Source organism: Babylonia areolata, chromosome 3, assembly GCF_041734735.1.
Source record: "Babylonia areolata isolate BAREFJ2019XMU chromosome 3, ASM4173473v1, whole genome shotgun sequence".
NCBI lineage: Eukaryota > Metazoa > Mollusca > Gastropoda > Neogastropoda > Buccinidae > Babylonia > Babylonia areolata.
In genome coordinates, this window is record NC_134878.1 from 31,362,899 (window position 1) to 31,388,025 (window position 25,127).

General features: G+C 45.6%; 1 protein-coding gene across 1 annotated transcript in view; it reads right to left on the bottom strand.

Moving 5' to 3' along the window:
* The window catches only part of LOC143280546 (uncharacterized), a 60,077-nt gene that overhangs the window by 2,603 nt on the left and 32,347 nt on the right, over positions 1-25,127 (bottom strand). Inside the window, exons 19-28 of the mRNA XM_076585236.1 lie at positions 24,146-24,223; positions 22,747-22,924; positions 19,860-19,907; positions 19,148-19,248; positions 16,160-16,290; positions 11,247-11,686; positions 10,146-10,384; positions 6,357-6,527; positions 3,486-5,147; positions 2,522-2,552 (exon numbers count right to left, since the gene is read on the bottom strand). Coding sequence (XP_076441351.1) covers positions 2,522-2,552; positions 3,486-5,147; positions 6,357-6,527; positions 10,146-10,384; positions 11,247-11,686; positions 16,160-16,290; positions 19,148-19,248; positions 19,860-19,907; positions 22,747-22,924; positions 24,146-24,223 — 3,079 coding nt within the window. The remainder of the gene's footprint in view (positions 1-2,521; positions 2,553-3,485; positions 5,148-6,356; positions 6,528-10,145; positions 10,385-11,246; positions 11,687-16,159; positions 16,291-19,147; positions 19,249-19,859; positions 19,908-22,746; positions 22,925-24,145; positions 24,224-25,127) is intronic.

A 25,127-nucleotide genomic window follows, 5' to 3' on the forward strand; every position in this document is an offset into this window, starting at 1 on the left:
AGCATTCCTCCAGTCATTACAACAACCTGTCTCTCTGCCATCACACACAGCATTCCTCCACTCACTACAACAACCTGTCTCTCTGCCATCACACACAGCATTCCTCCAGTCACTACAACAACCTGTCTCTCTGCCATCACACACACAGCATTCCTCCAGTCACTACAACAACCTGTCTCTCTGCCATCACACACAGCATTCCTCCAGTCACTACAACAACCTGTCTCTCTGCCATCACACACAGCATTCCTCCAGTCACTACAACAACCTGTCTCTCTGCCATCACACACAGCATTCCTCCAGTCACTACAACAACCTGTCTCTCTGCCATCACACACACAGCATTCCTCCAGTCACTACAACAACCTGTCTCTCTGCCATCACACACACAGCATTCCTCCAGTCACTACAACAACCTGTCTCTCTGCCATCACACACACAGCATTCCTCCAGTCACTACAACAACCTGTCTCTGCCATCACACACAGCATTCCTCCAGTCACTACAACAACCTGTCTCTCTGCCATCACACACACAGCATTCCTCCAGTCATTACAACAACCTGTCTCTGCCATCACACACAGCATTCCTCCAGTCACTACAACAACCTGTCTCTCTGTCATCACACACACAGCATTCCTCCAGTCACTACAACAACCTGTCTCTCTGTCATCACACACAGCATTCCTCCAGTCACTACAACAACCTGTCTCTCTGCCATCACACACAGCATTCCTCCGGCCATTACAACAACATGTCTCTGCCATCACACACAGCATTCCTCCAGTCACTACAACAACCTGTCTCTCTGCCATCACACACAGCATTCCTCCGGCCATTACAACAACATGTCTCTGCCATCACACACAGCATTCCTCTGGTCACTACAACAACCTGTCTCTCTGCCATCACACACACAGCAGTGCTCCGGTCACTACAACAACCTATGGTAAATTCCTCCTGTCAATGCCAGAACATTCTCCTGTCAACCCAAAAAACTATGCTAAGGTCCTCTAAGTCAATACAAGAACCAATGATAACTTTCTCCAGTCAATACAAGAACCTATGGTAACTTTCTCCGGTCAATACAAGAACCTACGGCAACTTCCTCCTGTCAATACAGGAACCTACAGTAACTTCAAGAACCTACGGTAACTTCCTCTTGTCAATACAAGAACCTACAGTAACTTCCTCTGGTCAATACAAGAACCTATGGTAACTTCCTCCTGTCAATACAAGAACCTACGGTAACTTCCTCCAGTCAATACAAGAACCTATGGTAACTTCCTCATGTCAATACAAGAACCTGTGGTAAAGTCCTTGTGCCAATACAACCATCTATGGTAAAGTCCTTGTGTCAGTACAAGAACTTATGACAAAGTCCTCATGTCAGTAGGAGAACCGCTTCCCTTTTTGCTGCTCCTCCTCATACATTTGGAGCAGCCTCCCACATCGTATCAGTTTTTTTCTGATCCCATCTCTGATTTTTCGCTCTTCACTGAAAACTCATCTTTTCAGAACCTATCTGCAAGCACTCTTTTGTCTTGGACCCCCCCCCCCCCCCTGCCCCCCTTCTACGACACTGCCCCATACCTACCAACTCACTCTGCATGAATAAGGAATGAGAGAAGGGTGTTGGGGAGCTGGGGGTTGATGAAGGAGGAGGGGGAGGAGACAGCAGGGAGGACAGAAAAAGAAAATGGTCACGACGGTTCATGTAATCTGTATCGTTTTCTTTTAAAACTGCACTCAAAGAAACCGCCGTGTAATGTCTGTGTCTGACGTCATGCAGATCCCAACAGTCAAGGAGCATGTGTTTCACGGTGAGAGGCTCATCACAGGGAATACATTGCGGGGCCTCTTCCCCCTTCAGCAAGTAAGAATGAGTAAAAAAAAAAAAAAAAGTGTGCCCTGCATGCAGTCTGCACAGCACAGACTCCTCCTTTCTGTGAACATTTTTAATCAGATTTGAAGGTTTTAAACTATGGAAGTTTTTTAAACTTTGAGTGGAAAGTTTGAAGTGGTGATTCGTTTTAATTGTTTGTTTTTTACCCTTGTAGTAGTTATTAACGTGGCGATAGCCTTGAGATGGCCTTAATGGTCGGCGAGGCTCTGAGCACCATAATTTCATTTCAAAACTGCCCTGAGCTGTTGGACAGAAAAGGTCCTGTACAAAAATGGACTGTATTATTATTTATTTTATTACTATAACTTGTTCTTTACGTCCTGGAGAGGAAAGGTTCTACACAAAATGCACACCATTGTTATGAACAACCATTATTATTGTTATTATCATTATTACTATCATTACACTCTTAAGATCTTGGACAGAAAAGGCCCTACACAAATGTAGAGTATGTCATTGTTATTAATTATCAACATTATTGGCATTATACAAATGTAGAGTATATCATTGTTATTAATTATTATCGTTATTGGCTTTTACTATTATCGTCATATTCAAAACAACAACAACAAAAAAACAATAAAAAAAACACAAAAAAAACATGCACTTTCTCACCTCTCTTGATGCTCTGTGCACCGGGGCCCGCCTGTGGAAGACAAACAAAAGCAAAAGTTGAGCCATTATCGCTGCCCCTCTCTTTCCTGCCACCTTCAAATCTAAAGCTGTTGTGTGTGCTCAAGAACAATTTGAAAACAGGACAACTATCCATCCATCTATGTGTGAATATTCTCACAAAAAGTATCCAGCAGGCAAAGGTACCGGAGTATCGACCGAGAGAGTATTTGAGAGACCAACAAGCAAAGCGACACCAACTGAACAACCTCTTGGATGCTGCCAAAGAAAGCCCGAAGACACAAAAGCAGTTTGCTTACATCAATCTTAATTTGTGCCGACCACAACCATAAATTTATATACAAGCAGTGAGAGGCGCATGTATACACATACAGTACACACACACATATATATATATATTGTTATTATTGATAAAAGTTTATATAATACCTATCTTTGGTCAGAGAGCTCATTCAAAGCACTGCACAACAACGGGGTCATTTGCACCAGTTAGAGCCTACTGACAACTGCCTTTTGTACTCGTCACTTTTTTTTCCTGTGTCAACTCATCAGGCTTCAGTCACTGACATGCACACACATGCAAAAATCAATACTATTAGAGTGGATCTGACTACAAAGTTTGCCTGGGACAACTCTTGTTGCCATGGGTTACTCTACAAGTGCCAAGTCTATGCTGCTCATGGGACCCTGGTTCATCATCCTATCTGCACGACTAGCATCCAAACCACCGCTCAATGTCTAGCTGAAGGGGAGAAAATTCTGGCGAGTGTGGGATTCCATCCGGTATCCTCAGATTCTCTCACTTCTTAATTGAGCATATGCGTTAATACAAGTCAAGGCCACCACTACTAGGCCACACCACACCACATTACAATACACTACACACACACACACACAAACACCCATCCCCCCAACACCCAGTCACCACTCAAACACCACAGCTTACCTGGAAAACGGAGGGATGCACAACCATCCCAGAAGCCGCCTGCCCTGGCCCAGCCTGACCAAAGCCGGCCATCCCCTGTGGCGCTGCCGCTACCCCCATTGGCTGCTGCTGCTGCTGCTGCTGCTGCCAAAACGCCAGCTGCTGGTGATGCTGCATGTGGAAGGAATCCACGCCGGAGACCACAGGCTGCATGGTCTGGGACCAGTTCAATGGTGGTTTGGCGACGGAAGAATCGCTGGTGGGCGCCGACTGGCTGTGTTGGTGCGGCATGAAGACCATGGGCTGGCTGAAGACCGACTGCAGCACCAGGGGGTGTCCCTGGCTGCCCTCGGGGAGGCTGTGGGGCTGGAGGGGCGGGGGCAGGGTAGGGGGTGTGTGCTGCGGGGGGGTCCCCCCCAGGGGGCTCTGCTGACTGGCCAGATGCATGGAGTGGTGCAGGGGGGAGGAGCTGAGGGGCTGGCTCTGGATGCTCATCCTCTGCTGGCTGTGCACCACCGGCACCGCCATGGGGGGCGTCCTGTGGGGCAGCAAGGGCACCGGCATGGGGGGCAGGGAGGATGACAGGCCATGGCTCCTGTCTTGGGCCCTGTCTGGAGAGTTCTGGTGATGCTGAACCCGACTGTGCTGCTGTGGCGGTGTGTTGTGCTGCGGCCAGTTCTGGGGGTGATGTGAGCTGGGCTGTGGCACGGCCATGGGCTGAGACTGAGGGGGAAAGGGGGCAGGGGGACGGCTCTGGAACCCAGGTGGGGGCTGGGGGGAGTTGTAGCTGGTGTGGGCTCCCCCAGGAGTCTGCTTCTGCTCCTGGATCTTCTGCATGAAGGTCTGCATGAACTGCACCTGTTGTGCCTGACTCTGCTGGGCCTGCTGCTGCTGCATCATCACCTGCTGCTGCTGCTGGGAGGAGGTGGCCTGGAACAGGTGCCTCAGAGACACCTGCTGCATGGGGTGGCGCTCCGCCGTCACGTCCACACCCCGCGGTCCCTGAGGTCTGGGAGGCTGGGAGGAGGAGAACAAGGCTGTCAGGGTTAAGGGTGTCATCTGAGGGTTGCTGCTCTGTGTGGATGGGGGGGGAGGAGCCATGGATGTGACGGAGGAGGGGGTGCGGGATGCAGCAGTGGGCGGTGGGATGGACCCTTGTTTTTGTTGTTGTTGCGGTGGTTGTGGTGGGGGTGAGGGCCGGGCGGGGGGGAACAAGGACTTGAGAGGCACCTGCATCATCTGAGTTCCAGGGGAAGAAGTGTGGGTGGGAGGGGTGAGGGACCGTACTGCACCGCCCGAGAGCGAAGGGGGCGTGTGAGAGGCGGAGCGTGATGCCGACTCCTGTGGCAGGGCCGGTGGGCAGGGCCGGGGGCTGGTGGGTAACAGGGACTTCAGGGGCAGCGGCATCATCTGCTGGGGGGCTGCAGGGGGCTGGGCCTGGGGGGACGAGGACTGTGCCTGGAACAGGGCCATGACGGATGCGGGGGGCATTGGGGGAGCGTCTGCTTTGGAGGTCCCAGCCTCCAGCTCGGGGGCACTGGTGGAGGTGTGCATGGCGTGGGGAGGGGGCGGCTGGGAGTGGGATCCCAGCATGGCCACCTGCTGTTCGGGGGTCAAGGTCAGCTGACCAGGGTGCAGGGACGCCTGCTTCTTCTGCATGTCTTGAGGCAACAGTGACATCGGCTGAAAAATTTGACACAGGATTGTCCAATCGTCAATTTCATTTTGTACAAACCCACTGCCAAAACACCAACTATGACCAGCCTATCAGGTCAAAGCATTTCCAAGATTATGAATCTGGAAAGAAGATATCTAAACATATAAAAGAACAGAGAGCAACAGAGGCAGTCAAAATTATGGCTATGGGCTGGGTGGTAAAAGTGACCACATCAGCACTAAACAAAATATGAATTTTCAGAAGTCTACACCAGTTCCAAAGACCCTCCCACCCATAAAGATATTCATACTACACACCCACCCACACTACACATCCATCCAAACTACACACCCACCCACGCTACACACCCACCCACACTACACACCAATACACTCACCCATACTACACACTCACCCACACTACACATCCATCCACACTGTAAACCTATTCCTACCACACGACACACCCATCCACACTACACACCAATACACTCACCCATACTACAAACACACCCACACTACACACCCATCCACACTACACACCAATATGCTCACCCACACTACACACACCCACACTACACATCTGCCCACACTACACATCCATCCACACTACACACACACCTACACTACACATCCATCCATACTACACATCAACCCACACCACACCCATCCCCACTACACACACACCCACACTACACATCCATCCACACTACACACTCACCCACACTAAACACCTACCCACACACAACCCACACTACAGACCAACCCACACTACACACCCACCAACAGTACACACCCACCCATTCTACACACCCATCCACACTTCACACCAACCCACACTACACACCAATCCAGACTACACACCAAGCCACAAAACACCCATCCATGCTACAGACCAAGCCACACTACACACCAAACTACGCTACACACAAACCCATACTACACACCCACCCACTCTACACACCAATCCACACCATCCACATCTACACTACACTACACTACACACACACACACTACACACCAATCCACACCATGCACATCTACACTACACACAAACACACACACTACACACCAATCCACACCATGCACATCTACACTACACACAAACACTCCACACCATCCACATCTACACTACACTACACACACACAACACTACACACCAATCCACACTATACACCCATCCCCCACCACACTCCTACCCCCCACCCCCCTCCACCCACACCCACACCCACTCACCTGTCCCCCTGAGCGCTGTGCCATGGTGAAGAGCTGCTGCAGGTCCATCTGGAGGCCGGGCGGAGGTGCAGGCACTCCTGCCGAGGGGGGCTGGGTGGGGGTGGAGGTCAGGGGCCTGGAGGGGGCGTCCTTGGGGCCGGGGGCACGCACGGGGGAAGGCAGCATGTCACCCTGAAGCCCAGCCACAGAAGTGGAGGAAGGAAGGAATAGAGAATACTTCATCATCATCTCTGAGAAGATGAATTTATATTGCGGTGCAAAAAATAAAAATAAAAAAATAAAAATTCTAAATCATGACACACACACACACACACACACACACACACAAGCATGCACATAAACACTATAGGTGACCAGCATGGCATAAAAAAAAAATTTAAAAAAGAGAGAGGAGACTGAGACAATAGAAAGAAAAAGACAGAAGCAAAGAGAATGATAGAAGAAAAAAAAGGAAATTCCCAGCACACAATTTCCAGAAGAACGGGATGAAACAGAAGTTGGTTGGCTTTGGTGGACAACAATGTGCGCACGTGTGTGTGTGTGTGTGTGTGTGTGTGTGTGTGTGTGTGCGTGTGTGCGTGTGTGTGTGTACACTTGTGTGTTTTGTTTTTTACTTCTTCTCCTTCTTCTGCATTCACTCGTATGCACACGAGTGGGCTTTTACGTGCATGACCGTTTTTACCCCGCCATGTAGGCAGCCATACTCTGTTTTCGGGGGTGTGCATGCTGGGTATGTTCTTGTTTCCATAACCCACCGAATGCTGACATGGATTACAGGATCTTTAACGTGCGTATTTGATCTTCTGCTTGCATATACACACGAAGGGGGTTCAGGCACTAGCAGGTCTGCACATATGTTGACCTGGGAGATCGGAAAAATCTCCACCCTTTACCCACCAGGTGCCGTCACCGTGATTCGAACCCGGGACCCTCAGATTGACAGTCCAACACTTTAACCACTCGGCTATTGCGCCCGTCAGTTTTTTTACTATTTATATTGAAAGAGACCCTGGCATCCGTATGGGGGGATCCCACTGTCTAAACCCTTATGACAGGCACCACTGGTCAAAGCACTGAACTTTTAATCTGAAGGTCCTGGGTTCAAAACCCGGTCGGGGCACCTGGTGGGTTAAAAGGTGGAGAGATTTTCCCAACCTCCAAGGTCAGCAAATGAGCAGACCTCCTAGCGCCTGAATCCCCTTCCCCTGTGTGTGTATGCATGCAGAAGATCAAACACACACGTCAAAGCTGCCATAATAATTCCACGTCAGCATTCGGTGGGTCACGGAAACACAAACGTACCAAACATGCAAACTCCCGAAAACAAGAGTACAGAATACTGAACACTGAATCATCTCAAGAAGAGAAATCGATTTGGGAACTCGAATATTCAAAACAGGTGAAAAACAAGCAGGCACAGACAACAGTGGTCTGCCCTTCGTGAAGCACCACACACTGGAGCACAATTGCAGGGGTGCAAGTGGAAAAAAGTGGCAAGACTGAAGTCCGGTCTAGGGGGTCTGGGGGAGTGCTGTAAGCTCCCCCAGTGGGGTCCGGGCATTTTCCTGCTCTCTCAGGGCCTCTCAGAGTGCCTTTCAAGAAGAAAATATTTATATTTTTGGCAAGGAAAATTTATGGATTTTAGGTAATGCTTTTAATGGACTAAGTTTTTAAAATCAGATTTTAAGTATTATTAACCTTATGACTCATATGAGAGAAAGAGATTGCAGTGAGTCCTGATGAAAGTAACAAGTATACCTTCAATAGTGGCATTTCCACCCTTACACTGGTTATATTACAGCTTACTAACAGTATCTTGTCTGGCAAATTAACAGAAGGAAAGCTTGATAAAAACAGTAACGTTTGTATAGCATGCATAACTTTTCAATTATTAGTATCTGAACATGACATGCAGAATAAAAGTTGTTAGTCATTGGATAAACAATAAAACAAAACAAATTTGGTGTGCTTGTGAGTGTTTGAGAGGCTTCTTACCTGTCAAAAACGTGGAAATTCTAGAGGTGAAAACAGGTGGCTCAGAGTGGTGGACAGGAAAAAGTACTCCAAGAGCTGCTTACAGTTTTAGTAATGTCAATAATGTTCCACAGAATCCCCAGAAAACATTTCAGCTGTGCAGTATGTAATAAAGTCATTGCATTTTTTACACAGGTGTCTTCCAAGCAGGTAACCCAAGTAAGAATTGAAGTAGAGAACTTTCTTTTCACACCGAAGTCACTTACTGAAAGTATAAACAACACTAAAACAGTCACTGTCAACAGTATACCTATCATATAAAATTCGATGAACAATGAAAAAAAAAATCAAAAGGTTTAGGAAATACAAATCAATTTGTAAGGAACTTCAGTTGTATCTGTGTGTGTGCCTCAAAGTTGATCAAGCCAACCTTTTATATACCTTTGTTTTAACTGGCAATTGAGATTATTTATTCAACTCTTGCTTTCTTTGAAAAGAACTGCCTGATGTCAGCTGACCCCCTTTTCTTCTGTGCTGTCAGAGAAGTGTTAGACATTCTTGGTCCATTAGTTTTGGGGAGACATGCGACAAAATGGTTTGGTCGCCAAACTCAACTCTTCCCATTCTTGTCCACATAATGCCTGGAACTGATCTGACCTCGCTGTCATTCTCAAAAATTCTGGGATGGAAAACCTTGTTCAAGTGATTTCTATTCAGCCCCTCTTCCCCATACTCCTCCAACCAATCATTCTGTATCTTGGGGTATATAGACATTAATGGTGTTTGAAGCACAGATGCTGCTGCATGGATTTGCCAAACTCCCATTTCGAAATAGGGGGTGAAACAGTAATGTCTCTCCTCCCCCTTTCATTTTTTGTCCGTCCCGGGGACGGACTGCTTCTATGATTTTCCGTCCTAGGCGATTTTTTTCTCTCGGTAAAATACAGAGTTTCAGGGCTAAGTAACAGTGTGTGTGTGTGTGTGTGTGCCTCTCTCTCTCTCTCTCTCTCTCTCTCTCTCTCTCTCTCACACACACACACACACACAGACACACACACACATTCTCTCTGTTCTCGCTTTCCAACGAACAGTCCCATCCGGATTCCAGCGGCAAAAATGGGAGTCGTACACAGCGCGCGCGGCCAGACACAGCTGGCGCTGGCTTCAGTTTAGCTAAGCACTGGTCAACCAGTCAAGAGAGTTCCATCTTCCGGTGAATAGTTCAGTATTCAAGTTCCGACCAAAACTTTCCCGGACCAAAAGCATAGGGAAAAAAAAAAAAAAAAAAAAAAAAAAAAAAAAAAAAAAAAAAAAATCGAAATTTCATCAAGACGGAAATCCGTATGAGACGGAACCACTTGCACCCCTGCAATTGCTGGCATAGCAGGACAAAAACAGTACGTGCACATAAAAAACCCACTTGAACATATGAGTGAACATGGGAGTTGCCTCCCAAGAACGAAGAAGAAGAAGAAGCAGAAGAAGACAAGAAGAAGTTTCAGTAGCTTCAGTTTCAGTAGCTTCAGTTTCAGTAGCTCAAGGAGGCGTCACTGCGTTCGGACAAATCCATATACGCTACACCACATCTGCCAAGCAGATGCCTGACCAGATGCGTAACCCAACGCGCTAAGTCAGGCCTTGAGAGAAGAAGAAGACAAAGAAGAAGAAGATAAAAAGAACGACAAGAAAGGAGAAAAAAATACAAAGATAGAAGAAGAAGAAAAAGCAGAAAGAAGAAGACAGAAGAAGGAGGAGGAAGAGAAAGAAAGCCGAAGAAAGAAGAAGAAGCAGCAGCAGCAGAAGAAGAAGCCTCACATGGGAAGCTGCCTCTGCCTGTGGCAGCTGTCTGTGTGGGGTGGAGCTGAAGGGGGGGGGCGGAGCGCCTCGCAGGGCAACGTTCCCACTGGTACCGCTGCTGCTGTTGCTGCTTGTCTTCGCGCTTGTGGCCCGCTCCTTCACAGCACTGCTGGAGACGGGAGAGGAGGAGGAGGAGGAGGTGGTGGTGGGGGTGGGTGGAACTCTGCTGCAGTTGTTTGCCCCTGATGCTGCCGCAGCTGTACATTGTGAACAGAAATAAAATGTTACCAAGGATATTGAAAAAAAAAAAAAAAAATTAAGAAAAAAACCCCAGAGAAGCAATAATTATACTACATGGGAACATAAAAAATTTATGATTCTGCATGGACATACTGGAACAATTAACATCAGGGGTATGTCATGAATGTACAAAGTATGATAGTCATTTGTGTTCTACTTTGACCATCAGAACAGTAGAGGAGGCAGCTGCTGTATTGACTATCTGGGCTAAACTTTGTGACTGTAGCGGAGGATGTCTTGCCCAAGTTACATCCCCTCTCTCTCAGCCAAGAGGGTTCTGGGGTTTTTTTCAGACTATCTCACATCGCACTGGCTAAAATTTACACACCTCAAACTAAGTGACATAAAAATATGTAAATCAATACAGGTAATATAACAGTCCCACATCGCATGGGCCCAAACCACAGCAAGATATAAAAACACATCACATTCACCCTAGTCGAAACATACGCCAAGGAACCAGGCCTCACAGAACCGCACCAAAAAACCATCACAAATGCATGCGAATCAACATCAAGAGCACGCCCACTCATCGAATCACAGCAAGCATAATTACATACAGATGGAAAAGTTTTACACTGAAAGATACAGTTTCAAAAGATGTGTTTTGAGCGTTCTCTTGAATGCGGGTGTTGGGGTGTGAATGATGTGTGAGGGTAGTGAATTCCAATGTTTTGGTGCAGCAAAAGAAAATGAACATTACATGTGTTTTTCTTGAGAAATATAACCTTCACTGCAAAGGACATACACAAAAAAAAACCCCAAGGGAAACACACACGAAAAAAACAAACAAAAAAACCCCAAGAAAACCCCACCCACCTTTCACTTCAGACGCCCCACGCACTGGGGGACCTTTGTCCTTCCTGTCACAACCACCACCACCCCTCTTCTCCTCGCTCTCCTGACTCTGCTTGCCTCCCTGACCTTTCAACCCTGAACCTGTCGGGGCGCCGGCCTGGTGGGTCTGCTCTTCGCGCCTCTCTGCCGACTTGCCTTTCGCCTCTTTCCGCTCCTTCTGACCTTTGGCCCCAGCGCTGCTCTCCGCGGGGGCCATGTTCCTGTCTCCTTCGCCCTTGCTGCGAGTGCCGCTCTGACCTTTGCCGTCTTTGGGCTGACCTTTCGTTGGCTGGGCGGCAGCGGCAGCGGTGCTGTTCTGCTTTTGGGTTTGGGCGCCGGGTTGACCTTTGACCTCCTTGGAGGCTTTCTTCTGGTTCTGGTTGTCTGGCTGGCTGCTCTCCGTGTCCCTGTCTTTCTGGTTTCTGTGAGAGATCATTGTCATGATTAATGAAAAAAATCTGTACCTGGTTTCTGTATGACAGCATTATCACGATCAATGGACAAAAAAATCAGTATCTGGTTTCTGTGAGAGATCGTTGTCATGATCAATGACAAAAAACAACAGTATCTGGTTTCTGTAAGAGACTGTTATCAATGAAAAAAAAATCAGTGTCTGGCTTCTGCATACCACCGTTATCATGATCAATGAACAAAAAATCAGTATCAATGAAAAAAAATCAGTATCTGGTTTCTGCATAACACTGTTATCATGATCAATGAAAAAAACAGTCAGTGTCTGGTTTCTGTATAACACTGTTATCATGATCAATGAAAAAAACAATCAGTGTCTGGTTTCTGCATAACACTGTTATCATGATCAATGAAAAAAAAATCAGTGTCTGGTTTCTGCATAACACTGTTATCATGATCAATGAAAAAAATAATCAGTGTCTGGTTTCTGTGAGAGATCGTTGTCATGATCAGACAAAAAATAATCAGTGTCTGGTTTCTGCATAACACTGTTATCATGATCAATGAAAAAAATCAGTGTCTGGTTTCTGCTTAACACCGTTATCATAATCAACGAAAAGAAAAGAAAAAATCAACAGCTTAAGAAGAGTAGTTGGGGGACAAATGATATTTCATCTTTTATGTATGTATTTATTTAATTATTCATTTACATATTTGCTTACTTATTTATCAATCTATCTATTTATTCATTTATTTACTCATTAATTCATTTATCTATCTATGAACGCTCTCAGTATGAGGGACAAAAGATGCGACAATGACAGCGTTTCACTGCTCGCTGGCATCACTGAGATTTTTACAAGCACAAGGTTCTCACACCTAAGAGGTGGATGAAGGCAAAAATTACCACAGCATTTCTGACGATGGAAGTTACAACGCCAGGCCATTCGAACACCCACTGGACGTCAGATGGGGAAGGAAAGAGAGAAAACTGACTCCGTCCCGAATGAGTTAATCTATACATTTATCACTGTTGCTAACATCCCAGCTGACCTCACACAGGAGTATGATTATCAGGGCTGAAAAACTGTAAAATACTGATTCTGTAGGAAATGGGGGGAAAGGTTACACACACACACACACACACACACACACAAAAGAGAGAGAGAGAGAGATGAAAATTAGCCACAATTTCAGTCTTACTGATGCACAAAAAGCATGGACATGTCTCTGACATGGATTTTTCCAGCAGTTGTTTGCCAGAGGATTAAAAAAAAATTTAAAAAAAAGACAACAAAAACAAAAACAAAAAACTACAAAAAAACAACAACAAAAAACCCCTACCCTAACCTGACCATGGATCCAATTATGCATAATACACAATATTTTATATAATAACAGGTATAGAAAAACCAACAACTGCCAAAATACACCTCAATTCTACGCACAAAACAGACCCCCCACCACCCCACCCCCCTTCCCCCCAAAAAAAAACCAAAAACGATAAAAAACAAAAAACACTGTAAGAATGCCCACCAGTCCGACCCCCCCACCCCCACCCCACCCCACCCCCTCCCCCTGCATCTCACAACACTGCACATCCATCTGCCCCATCCCCGGTCCCTCCCACCCTCCATTTCAGTCCCACACCCCCTCCCCATGAATTTCACACAAAGTAATCTCTTGCGAGAAAATGCAATGCAATGCAATACAATGCAATGCAATACAATACACAAGACAAGGCAAGACAAATAATACAACTTACTGTTTTCTGCCCTGTGTCCGATTGGGGTAGTCCTTGACCATGCAGCCGATCTTGCCACACGTGCCACACCCTCCCACCCACCCACCTCACCCACGACACACCAATCCACACTACAAATCCAACCAAACAACACACCCCTCTCCACGCTAGACACCCATCAACACTACACGCCTATCCACATGACACATCAACCCACACAAAACATCCATCCACACCACACACTAACCCACGCAAACTACACTTCCACTCCCACTACACACCAACGCACACAACACACCCCATGCTACACACCCATCCACACTACACACCATTCCCAATTCACCCCATTTCACACTACACACCAACCCTTACTACACACTAACCCACACTACACACCCATTCACACTTCATACTAATCCACACTACACACCCATTCCCACTTCACACCAATCCACACTACACACCCACTTCCACTTCACACCAATCCACACTACACACCCATTCCCACTTCACACTAATCCACACTACACACCCATTCCCACTTCACACTAACCCACACTACACACCCATCCACACTACACGCCATTCCCAAGTCACGCCATTTCACACTACATACCAACCCTTACTACACACTAATCCACACTACACACCCATTCCCACTTCACACCAATCCACACTACACACCCACTTCCACTTCACACCAATCCACACTACACACCCATTCCCACTTCACACTAACCCACACTACACACCCATCCACACTACACGCCATTCCCAAGTCACGCCATTTCACACTACACACCAACCCTTACTACACACTAACCCACATACATACCCATTCACACTTCACACTAATCCACACTACACACCCATTCCAACTTCACACCAATCCACACTACACACCCATTCACACTACACACCCATTCACACTTCACACCAATCCACACTACACACCCATTCCCACTTCACACCAATCCACACTACACACCCATTCACACCAATCCACACTACACACCCATTCACACTTCACACCAACCCACACTACACACCACTCCCACTTCACACCAATCCACACTGCACATCCATTCACACTAATCCACACCACACACCAATTCCCACTTCACACCAATCCACACTACACATCCATTCACACTTCACACCAATCCACACTACACACCCATTCACACTTCACACCAATCCACACTACACACCCATTCCCACTTCACACCAATCCACACTACACACCCATTCACACTTCACACTAATTCACACTACACATCCATTCACACTTCACACCAACCCACACTACACACCCTTCACACTAATCCACACTACACACCCATTCCCACTTCACACCAATCCACACTACACACCCATTCCCACTTCACACTAATTCACACTACACATCCATTCACACTTCACACCAATCCACACTACACACCCTTCACACTAATCCACACTACACACCCATTCACACTTCACACTAATCCACACTACACACCTATTCACAATTCACACCAATCCACACAACACACAACAACCCACACTTCACATCCACACTACACACCAACCAACACTACCTGCCTATCCACTCTATATGCCATCTCACAAGTGACATGTCACCATACACTACATGCCATCCCACACTTAAAGCCATCCCAGACTACACGCCATCCCACACTATATGCCATCCCACACTATACACTATCCCAGACTACACGCCATCCCAGACTACATGCCATCCCACACTATACACTATCCCAGACTACACGCCATCCCAGACTACATGCCATCCCACACTATACACTATCCCAGACTATACACCATCACACACTACATGCCATCCCACACTATACACTATCCCAGACTACACGCCATCGCAGACTACACGCCATCCCACACTATACACTATCCCACACTACAAGCCATCCCACACTACAAGCCATCCCACACTATACACTATAAGCCATCCCACACTACATGCCATCCCACACTACACACTATAAGCCATCCCACACACACTACATGCCATCCTACACTATAAGCCATCCCACACTACACACTCACACTACACGCCATCCCACACTTCACACCTACCCACATTACACACCATCCCACACTACACACCAACCCACACTACACACCTATCCAACACTATAAACCCACCCACACCACACCACTATGCACCCATTCACCTACCAACACTACACACCCTTCCACCCGCACAACCACCCACCCTATACACCCATCCACGCTTTACACACATCCACCTACACACGTCCACCCACTCACATTACAAACTCATTCAGATGATTCACCTAACCATACTAGTAACACACCCATCTACACTACACATCCATCCACCCACTCACATTACACACCCATCCACATCACACACCTACCCATACTAGTAACACACCCATCCATGCTACACACCCATCCACGCTACACATCCATCCACAATGACACACACATCCACACTACACACCAACCTACACAACCATCCACACTTTACACCAACCCACACTACACACCCATCCACATTACACACCCATCCAAACTACACACCCATCCACACTGCACACCCATCCACCCTCCCACCCACAATTCACACCAACCCACCCACCCACCCTATATCGCCCCCCTATATCCCTCCCCCCCACCCTATATGACCACCTCCTCCCCCCCAACCCCGTCCCCCCCACCCCCTCCCTTCTCCCCAAACAAATCAACAGCTCACTGTTGTCGTTTTCTGTTCTGTGAGCGGTTGGGGCAATCTTTCACCATGTGGCCAATCTTGCCACACATGCGACAACCTCGGTCGTTGGGCGGCTTTCCGTCCATCAGCAGTTGAGGGTCAAAGAAGTAGTCCTGCAAATTCAGCTTCATCATCATCATCATCATCATCATCATCATTTTGAAACTATCATCATGATAGTGACACCGAATGTAATAATGACACTGAATCATGATACTAATAATAGACATACATTTTTTTTTTAATGATAACAAGCATCATGATAATCAAAATGATAGTAGTAATAATGATCGTTATGTATATTTTATGATAGTCATGTCCAACTAAAACCATCAGAACAGCAGAGGAGGCAACTGCTGTCCCAACTGATATCTGGACTGGACTTTGATTACATGTGGTAGAGAGTGTCTTGCCCAAGTTATATCCCCACTCTTCCAGACCAAGAGGGTTTTAGGACGGTCAGCACTGGGGATGGTTCCCAAAGGTCAACCAGCCCTCAAGGCTGCAGCACTAACAGCCAGTGCAATCTTGCCTCATAGTTTAAGAGTCGTTATGAACACTACTACCACCAATAATAACGTTTGTTTTATCAATCAGATACAGCACACAATGTTGTGTAATGAAAACCCTAGTGGACACAAAGGAAAGGAAAGCAGAGAGAAATAAAACAGACTGTGTTAATAATAATAATAATAACAATAATGGTATTTATATAGCGCTGAATCTTGTGCAGAGACAAATCAAAGCGCTTTCGCATCAGTCATTCACATGCATGCATAACTCTAAAACTGGAGAAATTGAAGACAAGGAGGAGGCAGGGATGGGAGGCTATTTTGGGAAGAGGTGGGTTTTAAGGCCAGACTTGAAAGAGCTGAGTGTGCAGACTTGACGAAGCGAAAGAGGAAGTTCATTCCAGTTGCAAGGCCCAAGGACAGAGAAAGAATGGCGGGCCAACAGTCGAGAGCTTGAATTTGGGTATGCATAAACAGAGTGGATTCGAAGCTGATCGTAGTGAGCGAGATGGAGTGTAGAGGTGAAGGCAGCCACAGAGATAGGAAAAGGCCTGATTTGTGAATACATTTATAACATAGAGTGCTGATTTTGTTCTTTATTCTCTGTGAGACAGGGAGCCAGTGGAGATGTTGCAAAAGAGGAGTGATGTGCTCAGATCTTTTCTTTCTGAGGACGAGTCGGGCAGCAGAGTTTTGTATGTGCTGAAGGGACTGAATGGATGATGCAGGCAAACCAGGCAATAGAGAGTTACAGTAGTCAAGGCGAGAGAGAATAAGAGAAATGACAAGTCTAGATGTTGCGTCAATGGACAGATATTTCCGGATGGAACTGATGCGCCGCAATTGACAGTGGCAGGATTGACATGTTTGACTGATAAATTTTTGCATGGACAGAGTGTTGTCAAGGACAACGCCGAGGTTCCGGACTGAACTGGAAAAACGGGATGGATGTACTGCCAAGTTTGATTGTGTCAGTTGTGATGGAAGAGAGTTTTTGTTTAGTTCCTATGATCATTGCTTCATTGTTGTGGTAAACTGGTCACACTCCCAGTGTTCATATGTATAAACAGTCACAGGGACATCACATGTCCAACATTCTGCCTACAGCCAATGAATCACATGACTCTGAGTTCTTTTTTTTTATGTAACAACAAAAAATACATCATGTTTTCATGGACTGCTGCTGATCAGTGATGGGCTGTTGCCTCACTCAGTGATGATAACACAGACCTTAAAAAGGTCAGGATGCAGGTCATCATTGTTCATTCAACTTCTTTCTCTTCCTAACATATTGCTTTTTTTTCCAGAAAAAAAAATGATTACACCACTCACAAGTACACACAGCCTAATTGCTGTTCTTCAAATTCAGGTCACACTGCTCTCACTTTGTCAAGGCTCAGCAATCAAGGGGTTAAGTGAAAACCAAAACAATTTGGACCTCAGCTGTATACGCCCCTCCACTTGTGCGCTTGGGATGAGTCCTGTTAAGGTGTTCAGTGTCACGGGGGGCTGTCATTGGGGGGACGTGATGATGGCCTCAACTATGGGAGGGAGGGATAGAGGGGGGAGGGGGAGGGGTGGGGGGGACACTCACACTCTCTATGACTGAATGATTATTGTTCTCAGTAGGGGGCTTTGAAGGTGGTGTCCTAAATAAATTAAATCACAAACAGGCACCACTGAACACTGCCAGAGTGACTCAGCAGCAGTGCAGTCTCTCTTCTGTTGCTTCAGTGCATGGCATCCTGGCTAATAATAATAATAATGGTATTTATATAGTGCTGAATCTTGTGCAGAGACAAATCAAAGCGCTTTCGCACCAGTCATTCTCACGCACGCATAACTCTAAAACTGGAGAAACTGAAGACAAGGAAGAGGCAGGGAAGGGAGGCTATTTTGGGAAGAGGTGGGTTTTAAGGCCAGACTTGAAAGAGTTGAGTGTGGAGACTTGACGAAGTGAAAGAGGAAGCTCATTCCACTTGCAAGGTCCAGAGACAGAGAAAGAACGGTGGCCAACAGTCGAGTGTTTGAATCTGGGTATAAGTAAATAGAGTGGATCCGAAGCTGATCGTAGTGAGCGAGATGGAGTGTAGAGGTGAAGGCAGCCACAGAGATAGGAAAGGGCTGATTTGTGAATACATTTGTAGCATATAGTGCTGATCTTGTACTTTATTCAGTGTGAGACAGGAAGCCAGTGGAGATGTTGCAAAAGAGGAGTGATGTGCTCAGATCGGGCAGCAGAGTTTTGTATGCGCTGAAGGGACTGAATGGATGAAGCAGGCTACCAAACACTGTGGACTGCCGACTGCAACAAACCTGAGTGTGGCTGTGTAAGGGGGACTCAGAATGAGCAGCGTTGGAGTAATGCCCACTGAAACCATGCAGAGGTTGGGGCAGCAAAAACAAACACGACAAAACGACAGAGTTAACCATCACTAGTGACTAATGTTTTGCTCACGGATGCGTTCCGGTAACGCGATGTCAGGTCCTTTCTGTGGTGAATGGGTGTCCCAAAATGCTGACGTCCATTCACAAAGGTCTTGTAAATGTAGTTGTTCACTGCAACATGATAAAAAAGAGTCAGCATAGGTACCGGGTATAAACTTTGGCACATTTCTTGTTTGAATGAATAAATAAATTATCAAATAAATAAACAAATAGATAAAACAAATAATTCCAGGACATGCTTTGTTCTATGGCAAGTCATGACAGCAAACAAAGAGAGAGAGAGAGAGAGAATGACAAAAAATGGAGTGGGATGAGTGCTTGTGTGTGTGTGTGTGTGTGTGTGTGTGTGTGTGTGTGTGTGAGTGCTTGTGTGTGTGTGTGTGTGTGTGTGTGTGTGTTTGTGTGTGTGTGTGTGTGTGTGTGTTTATGCATGAGAGGGTGAAAGAGTGCCTGCATGACAAGGTAAGAGAAAGAGAGAGAGGTGATAGGGTGACAGAGAGAGAGTGAATGAGTGTGTGTGTGAATATGAGCAAGTGGGTCAGAGAGAAAAAGTGCATTTGTGATGTGCAAGAAGAGGAAAAGGAGGAGGAGGAGAGAGAGAGAAAGAGAGAGAGAGAGAATGCACATGCAGACACATGCACATTCACACATGCACATTCACACACCTCTCTGGGGCAGAAAGGAAAGAGCAAAAGGTACAGCAAAAACGTTGAAAAACTCACTCTTCCTTGACAGTCCACCTCCCAGGTTGTGACTCAGATCAAATGGGTCTGAAACAAAGACAACAATATCTATCTATCTATCTATCTATCTGTCTGTTTGTCTATCTATCTATCTACCAATCTATGCCGCACATGTGACTCTGGTTTATCATCTCATCCAAATGACAAGACAATCAAACTGACTTTCCACTCAAACTTGGGAGAAAAGGTAAGACGGGGGATTTGAACCCAGACCCTCACAGACACTGTTTTGGCAGATAAGCATATTAACCATTCTGCCCCCACCTCCGCAAACCGCAGCCTTCTCTGTGGATTCCCACAGAATTGCCTTCATGCAATCTGACTGTTGCCTAGTTTTGTGATGGGTTCACCATATCATTCCGAAGGAAACAACCTTCCGTCCTAGCCCTTAATAATTACAGTACATTTATATACCGCTTTCAAACCTCTCAAATCACTTTACGACATGTCAGTCAGACTCTACAACATGCCAGTCAGATACAGAGCACATGCATGTATGACTGCATGCACGCATACATGCACACGCACGGAAAACAGGACTCAAATTTAACAGGTGCCCAGGTGCAAATGTTACGAAAAGTTGGCTCGGGCACACAAATTTCCTGTCGAGAGTGCCCAGTTCGCACTCAAAAACTGATAGAGGTGAAAGAAAATTAATTGAAAGACACACCAAGAAAGCAAGCTTGAACGCGGTCGATCAAAATGTAAAAGTGTCGTCCGCTGCAGCTCGCTTCATAGAGCAGCATCTTTACGCATATGCAATCATGTTGATGTTCAATGGCGCATTAGCGACCAACAATGTTTCCAATCTTCAATGTTAAAAGAAAGGCTCCCGAAACAGAGACGAAAGCTGAGGATGACAAAATAACAAAAGAGGCAAGGCTTTCAAGACTCACTTGTGGCAAATTAAGTCCCCTAACATTAATTACAGAGTAATTTCCCTTTTTTACTCTCTGCACCAAAACGTTTGCAAAATAAATAAAAATTCCATGCTTAGCAAAAGAAGTTCCTGTTGAAACAAAAAATGATAATAATGACTGCTCTTGTTGTTGTGTCAGAATATCAGATCAAAGTGCCAAGTTTAGAGAATACAAAAAATATAAATATAACAGTAAATGCAGTTTGCATATAATTAGGCTTCATTTTTTATTTTTCTGTGCCCATCCCAGAGGTGCAATATTGTTTTAAACAAGATGACTGGAAAGAACTGAATTTTTCCTATTTTTATGCCTAATTTGGTGTCAACTGACAAAGTATTTGCAGAGAAAATGTCAATGTTAAAGTTTACCATGGACACACAGACACACACACACACTCACACACACACACACAGACAACCGAACACATAGACTCACTTTGTTTACACAAGTGAGTCAAAAACAGCAGGAGTATGAATCAAAGCACCAGCCAGTGTACAATGAAGCCTGGCAGAAAGACTTTCCTTGGCACACCGTTGAAACACAGGGAGATTTTATTTCATTTTATTTTGCTGGCACCCAGAACCACAACTGGGCAAAAGACAGGGAACTCCAGGTTTATACAATCGAAGAACTGAAAGCTCTTCCCACCATGTTTCTCTCTGTTAAATTTGGGAACGCAGAAAATTCTATCATCATCAGAAGAGCGGTGAGACCTTGTAGGGACATCTTTGCTCAAAAGATCTAGAAATACACTGAGGAGCATGCAGTACAATAAATTACTTGAAAGCAGAGACATACCTTGTATTTAATTCTCTGCTCAACAGGAAGCCAGAACAATTCTTAAAAAAAACCCATTTTCTTAAAAATAAAATAAACCCAATAAAATAACTAGAGGCGCACAATGCTGAGACATGTTTCCACATTTTCCCCTCACTTCTCTCTTTGCTTACACATCCCATACCCCTCCCCACCCATACACGTTCCATCATCTCCCTCCCCCCCCAACTTCCCCCCCTCTCCATCATTTCACCGTCCACAGTGATGTTGTTGCTGTTCCACATCTTCTCCTCCTATTTTCCCCCACACCACCCACCTTTCTCCCTCTCCATTCCTCACATTCTGATGGGCACAACAGCCAAGTGGTTAAAACGTTGGACTTTCAATCTGAGGGTCCCTGATTCTCCGTAATGGCGTCTGGTGGTGATTTTTTTCCAATATATATATATGCAGACCTGAACCCCATGTGTGTATACGCAAGCAGAAGATTCAAATACACACATTAAAGATCCTGTAATCCATGTCAGCATTCGGTGGGTTATGGAAACAAGAACACACCCAGCAAGCACACCCCTGAAAACAAAGTATAGCTGCCTACATGGCGGGGATAAAAAAAAACTGTCATACACGTAAAAGCCCACTTGTGTACATATGAGTGAAAGTGGGAGTTGCAGCCCACAAACGAAGATGAAAGTTCGTTTATTTATTTATAGTCTGTTCATCTAAGATGATGATATTAGACTGAAAATAAATGATATTATTATCATCATTTGGATTATTATCATTTTTATCATAATAATAATTGTTATTATTAATTAGAAATCGCGGGGAGGGGTGGGGAGGGGGAGGGGGGGCAAGGAAGGGACTAAGAAAGGAAGAGACAGACACACAGACGGACAGAGAGAGAGAGAACAGAATGTGGAGAAGATATAGTACAAAATCTACAATGAAGAGGGTGAGTGTCAGTGACTGGAGAAAGAAAAAACATAATAGTGGAAGGGTGTGTGTGTGAGACGGGACGGGGGGAAGCAGGATTAGGACCAAAAAAAATTATCAATAATCAAATATTGTATGCACTACTTCCGTAGATTATTATTTGAAAAGAGACTCATGTGGGGGACCAACAATAAACAACCAACTGGACTATTTAACACAGAAGAAGAAGTCACCTTCCACTGCAATGTTGTTGCCATTCCACATCTTCTCGAACTTGGAGAGGGGGGCGCTCTGCCGGACGGTGACCACCATGGTCTTCCAGTCGAAGGTCTCCAGGTAGTAGCGCAGGAAGCCCAGCCACAGCTCCGCCAGGCTCTGACTGTTGCGCCCACAGTCACGCCACACCTGGGGCTGCACGCAGCACAGCTTCACTTTCAGTTTCTCAAGGAGGCGTCAGTGCGTTCGGAAAAAAATCCAAATACACTACACCACATCTGCCAGGCAGATGCCTGACCAGCAGCAGAACCCAACGCGCTTAGTCAGGCCTTGCGTGAATGCATAGATATATATATTTGTGTACCTATTACAATGGATTTCTTCTTCAGAATTTTGCTCAAGGACAACATTCTCGTTGCCATGGGTTCTTTTTCAGTGCACCCAGTGTGTGCTGCACACCGGACCTCAGTTTATCGTCTCATCCGAATGACCAGACGCCCTGTTCAATTTTCCAGTCACACTTGGGAGAAAGGACGAGAACAGGATTCGAACCCAGACCCTCACGGACTCTGTGTTGGAAGATGAGAGTCTCTCCCATTCTGCCACCTTCGTCCTAGCACAAGCACAGTACTACTGCATTGTCTTTCCATGAACTGAGCAAAACAAAGACAGTGAAAATGCTGACGTAACAATGAGAGTTCACCAATGCTGTAAATAATAACAGTACTGCTGCTAATACTATCACTACTACCACTACCAACAATGATAACAATAAATCTCATTTATATTGCGCTTTACCCCTAACAACCAGAGAGCTCAAAGCACATTACACTAAGACATACAGAAATGAGCACAGTACAAGTAAGACATGGTAAGATGATCAAAGTTGAGGATATATAACAGCAACAATGTCGTAAAAAGAATTATGCATAAAATATACACAATACAGCACAACGAAACCAGATGAAAAGTCTGAAATGACAACTAAACAAAAGGTAAGAAATGTATCACATAAAACCCACACATGATCAAAGTTAAAAGTTGTGATCTAAGCCGAAGACATTAAAAAAGCAACAAGATGTAGCGTCTACTCTCAAGTAAAACAGTTAATAACAAAAACTGTTTATTCATTTATTCGTTTTTAACTTTTCATTGTGGACTGATGCTGTACATGGAAAAAGAGGACACATCTTTGAAATGGGAGTGTCATGCGTGCAAAAGGTTGTGAGAATGCAACATCAGACATATGAAAAAAAAAATTATTTTTTTTACACCTATACAGAATGTCTTTGCCTCATTGAACATATCTAGTTCGTGTCTACACTTTGAATGTTCCAATATGAACAGAACGTTACAATTATTTTCTTTTCAATGTTTTTGGGTTTTTTTTAAGAAAATAATCCCAAGAATGTTTACCAGACGGCGCAGATCGTCAAAGAACCAGGTGTTGCAGCCCTCCACTATCTGCTCCGGACGCTTCCCCTTGGGGTGCAGCTGCAACAGTCAGTCACACCATCACAGTTTGTCTGTACTCCATCAGTGCAGCTGCACTGCACTTTCTGTGGACCAGTCCTACAACAGCTGAGAGCACTGTCAAAGCCATATCTCACAGAGATGCCAACCCCTGTCATGTGTTTGTAGGAACAATCGGAAAATTTTGAATTATTGTAGAACGCTCAGACTCTTGAGCCACATCAGCAAAAGGAAATTTTCTATCTAAAATTACGTTTAAGTAACATACTTACCGTGACCCACTAGTGCAGACTCCGGCAGGGGTCTGACATTCCTGTCCTCTGCAAACTACTATCCGCCTATGCAGAGAAAATGAAAGTAGCTATGGCCGATAACCTCCTGGAAGTAAGTAACCTCCCCTTTGCCCCCTTGACTAGCGCCCTCTTTTTCCGGCAGCCATCATGATTCCTGTTCCTGTGCTCTTCATACGGTTAAGTTTTTTTTTCATATTTTCTGTCTGTCTGTTGATTCTCTGGCGTTCTTGTTTTTTGTCCAATTATGTCTCCAACCAGGTCACATAATTATATAGCTCGATTGGGCGATCGCGCTAAAATTAAGGCGCGATCGCAATCGATTCGCTGACACTCTGGGCCCTCTACTCCTGGCCTTCTCAACAACGCCAACCCGCCGCCTCCTCCACTTCCTCTGCTCATCTACAAGGCATACAAACACTTGGGCCTAAATCCAACACAGTCTAACGCTACAATTAAGCTCACTGGCCCACTCAATGCTGTTTCAATGTAAACACCCACACGATTAGCTGAGCATCATCACATGAGACCAAGGTTAGTAGTGACTGCCCTGGCCTTGTGATCGGTAGGTCTGGAGCGTGTGGGTAATAATACGACAGGAAAGCATATATGACCATGCTATGTGGTCGAAAATG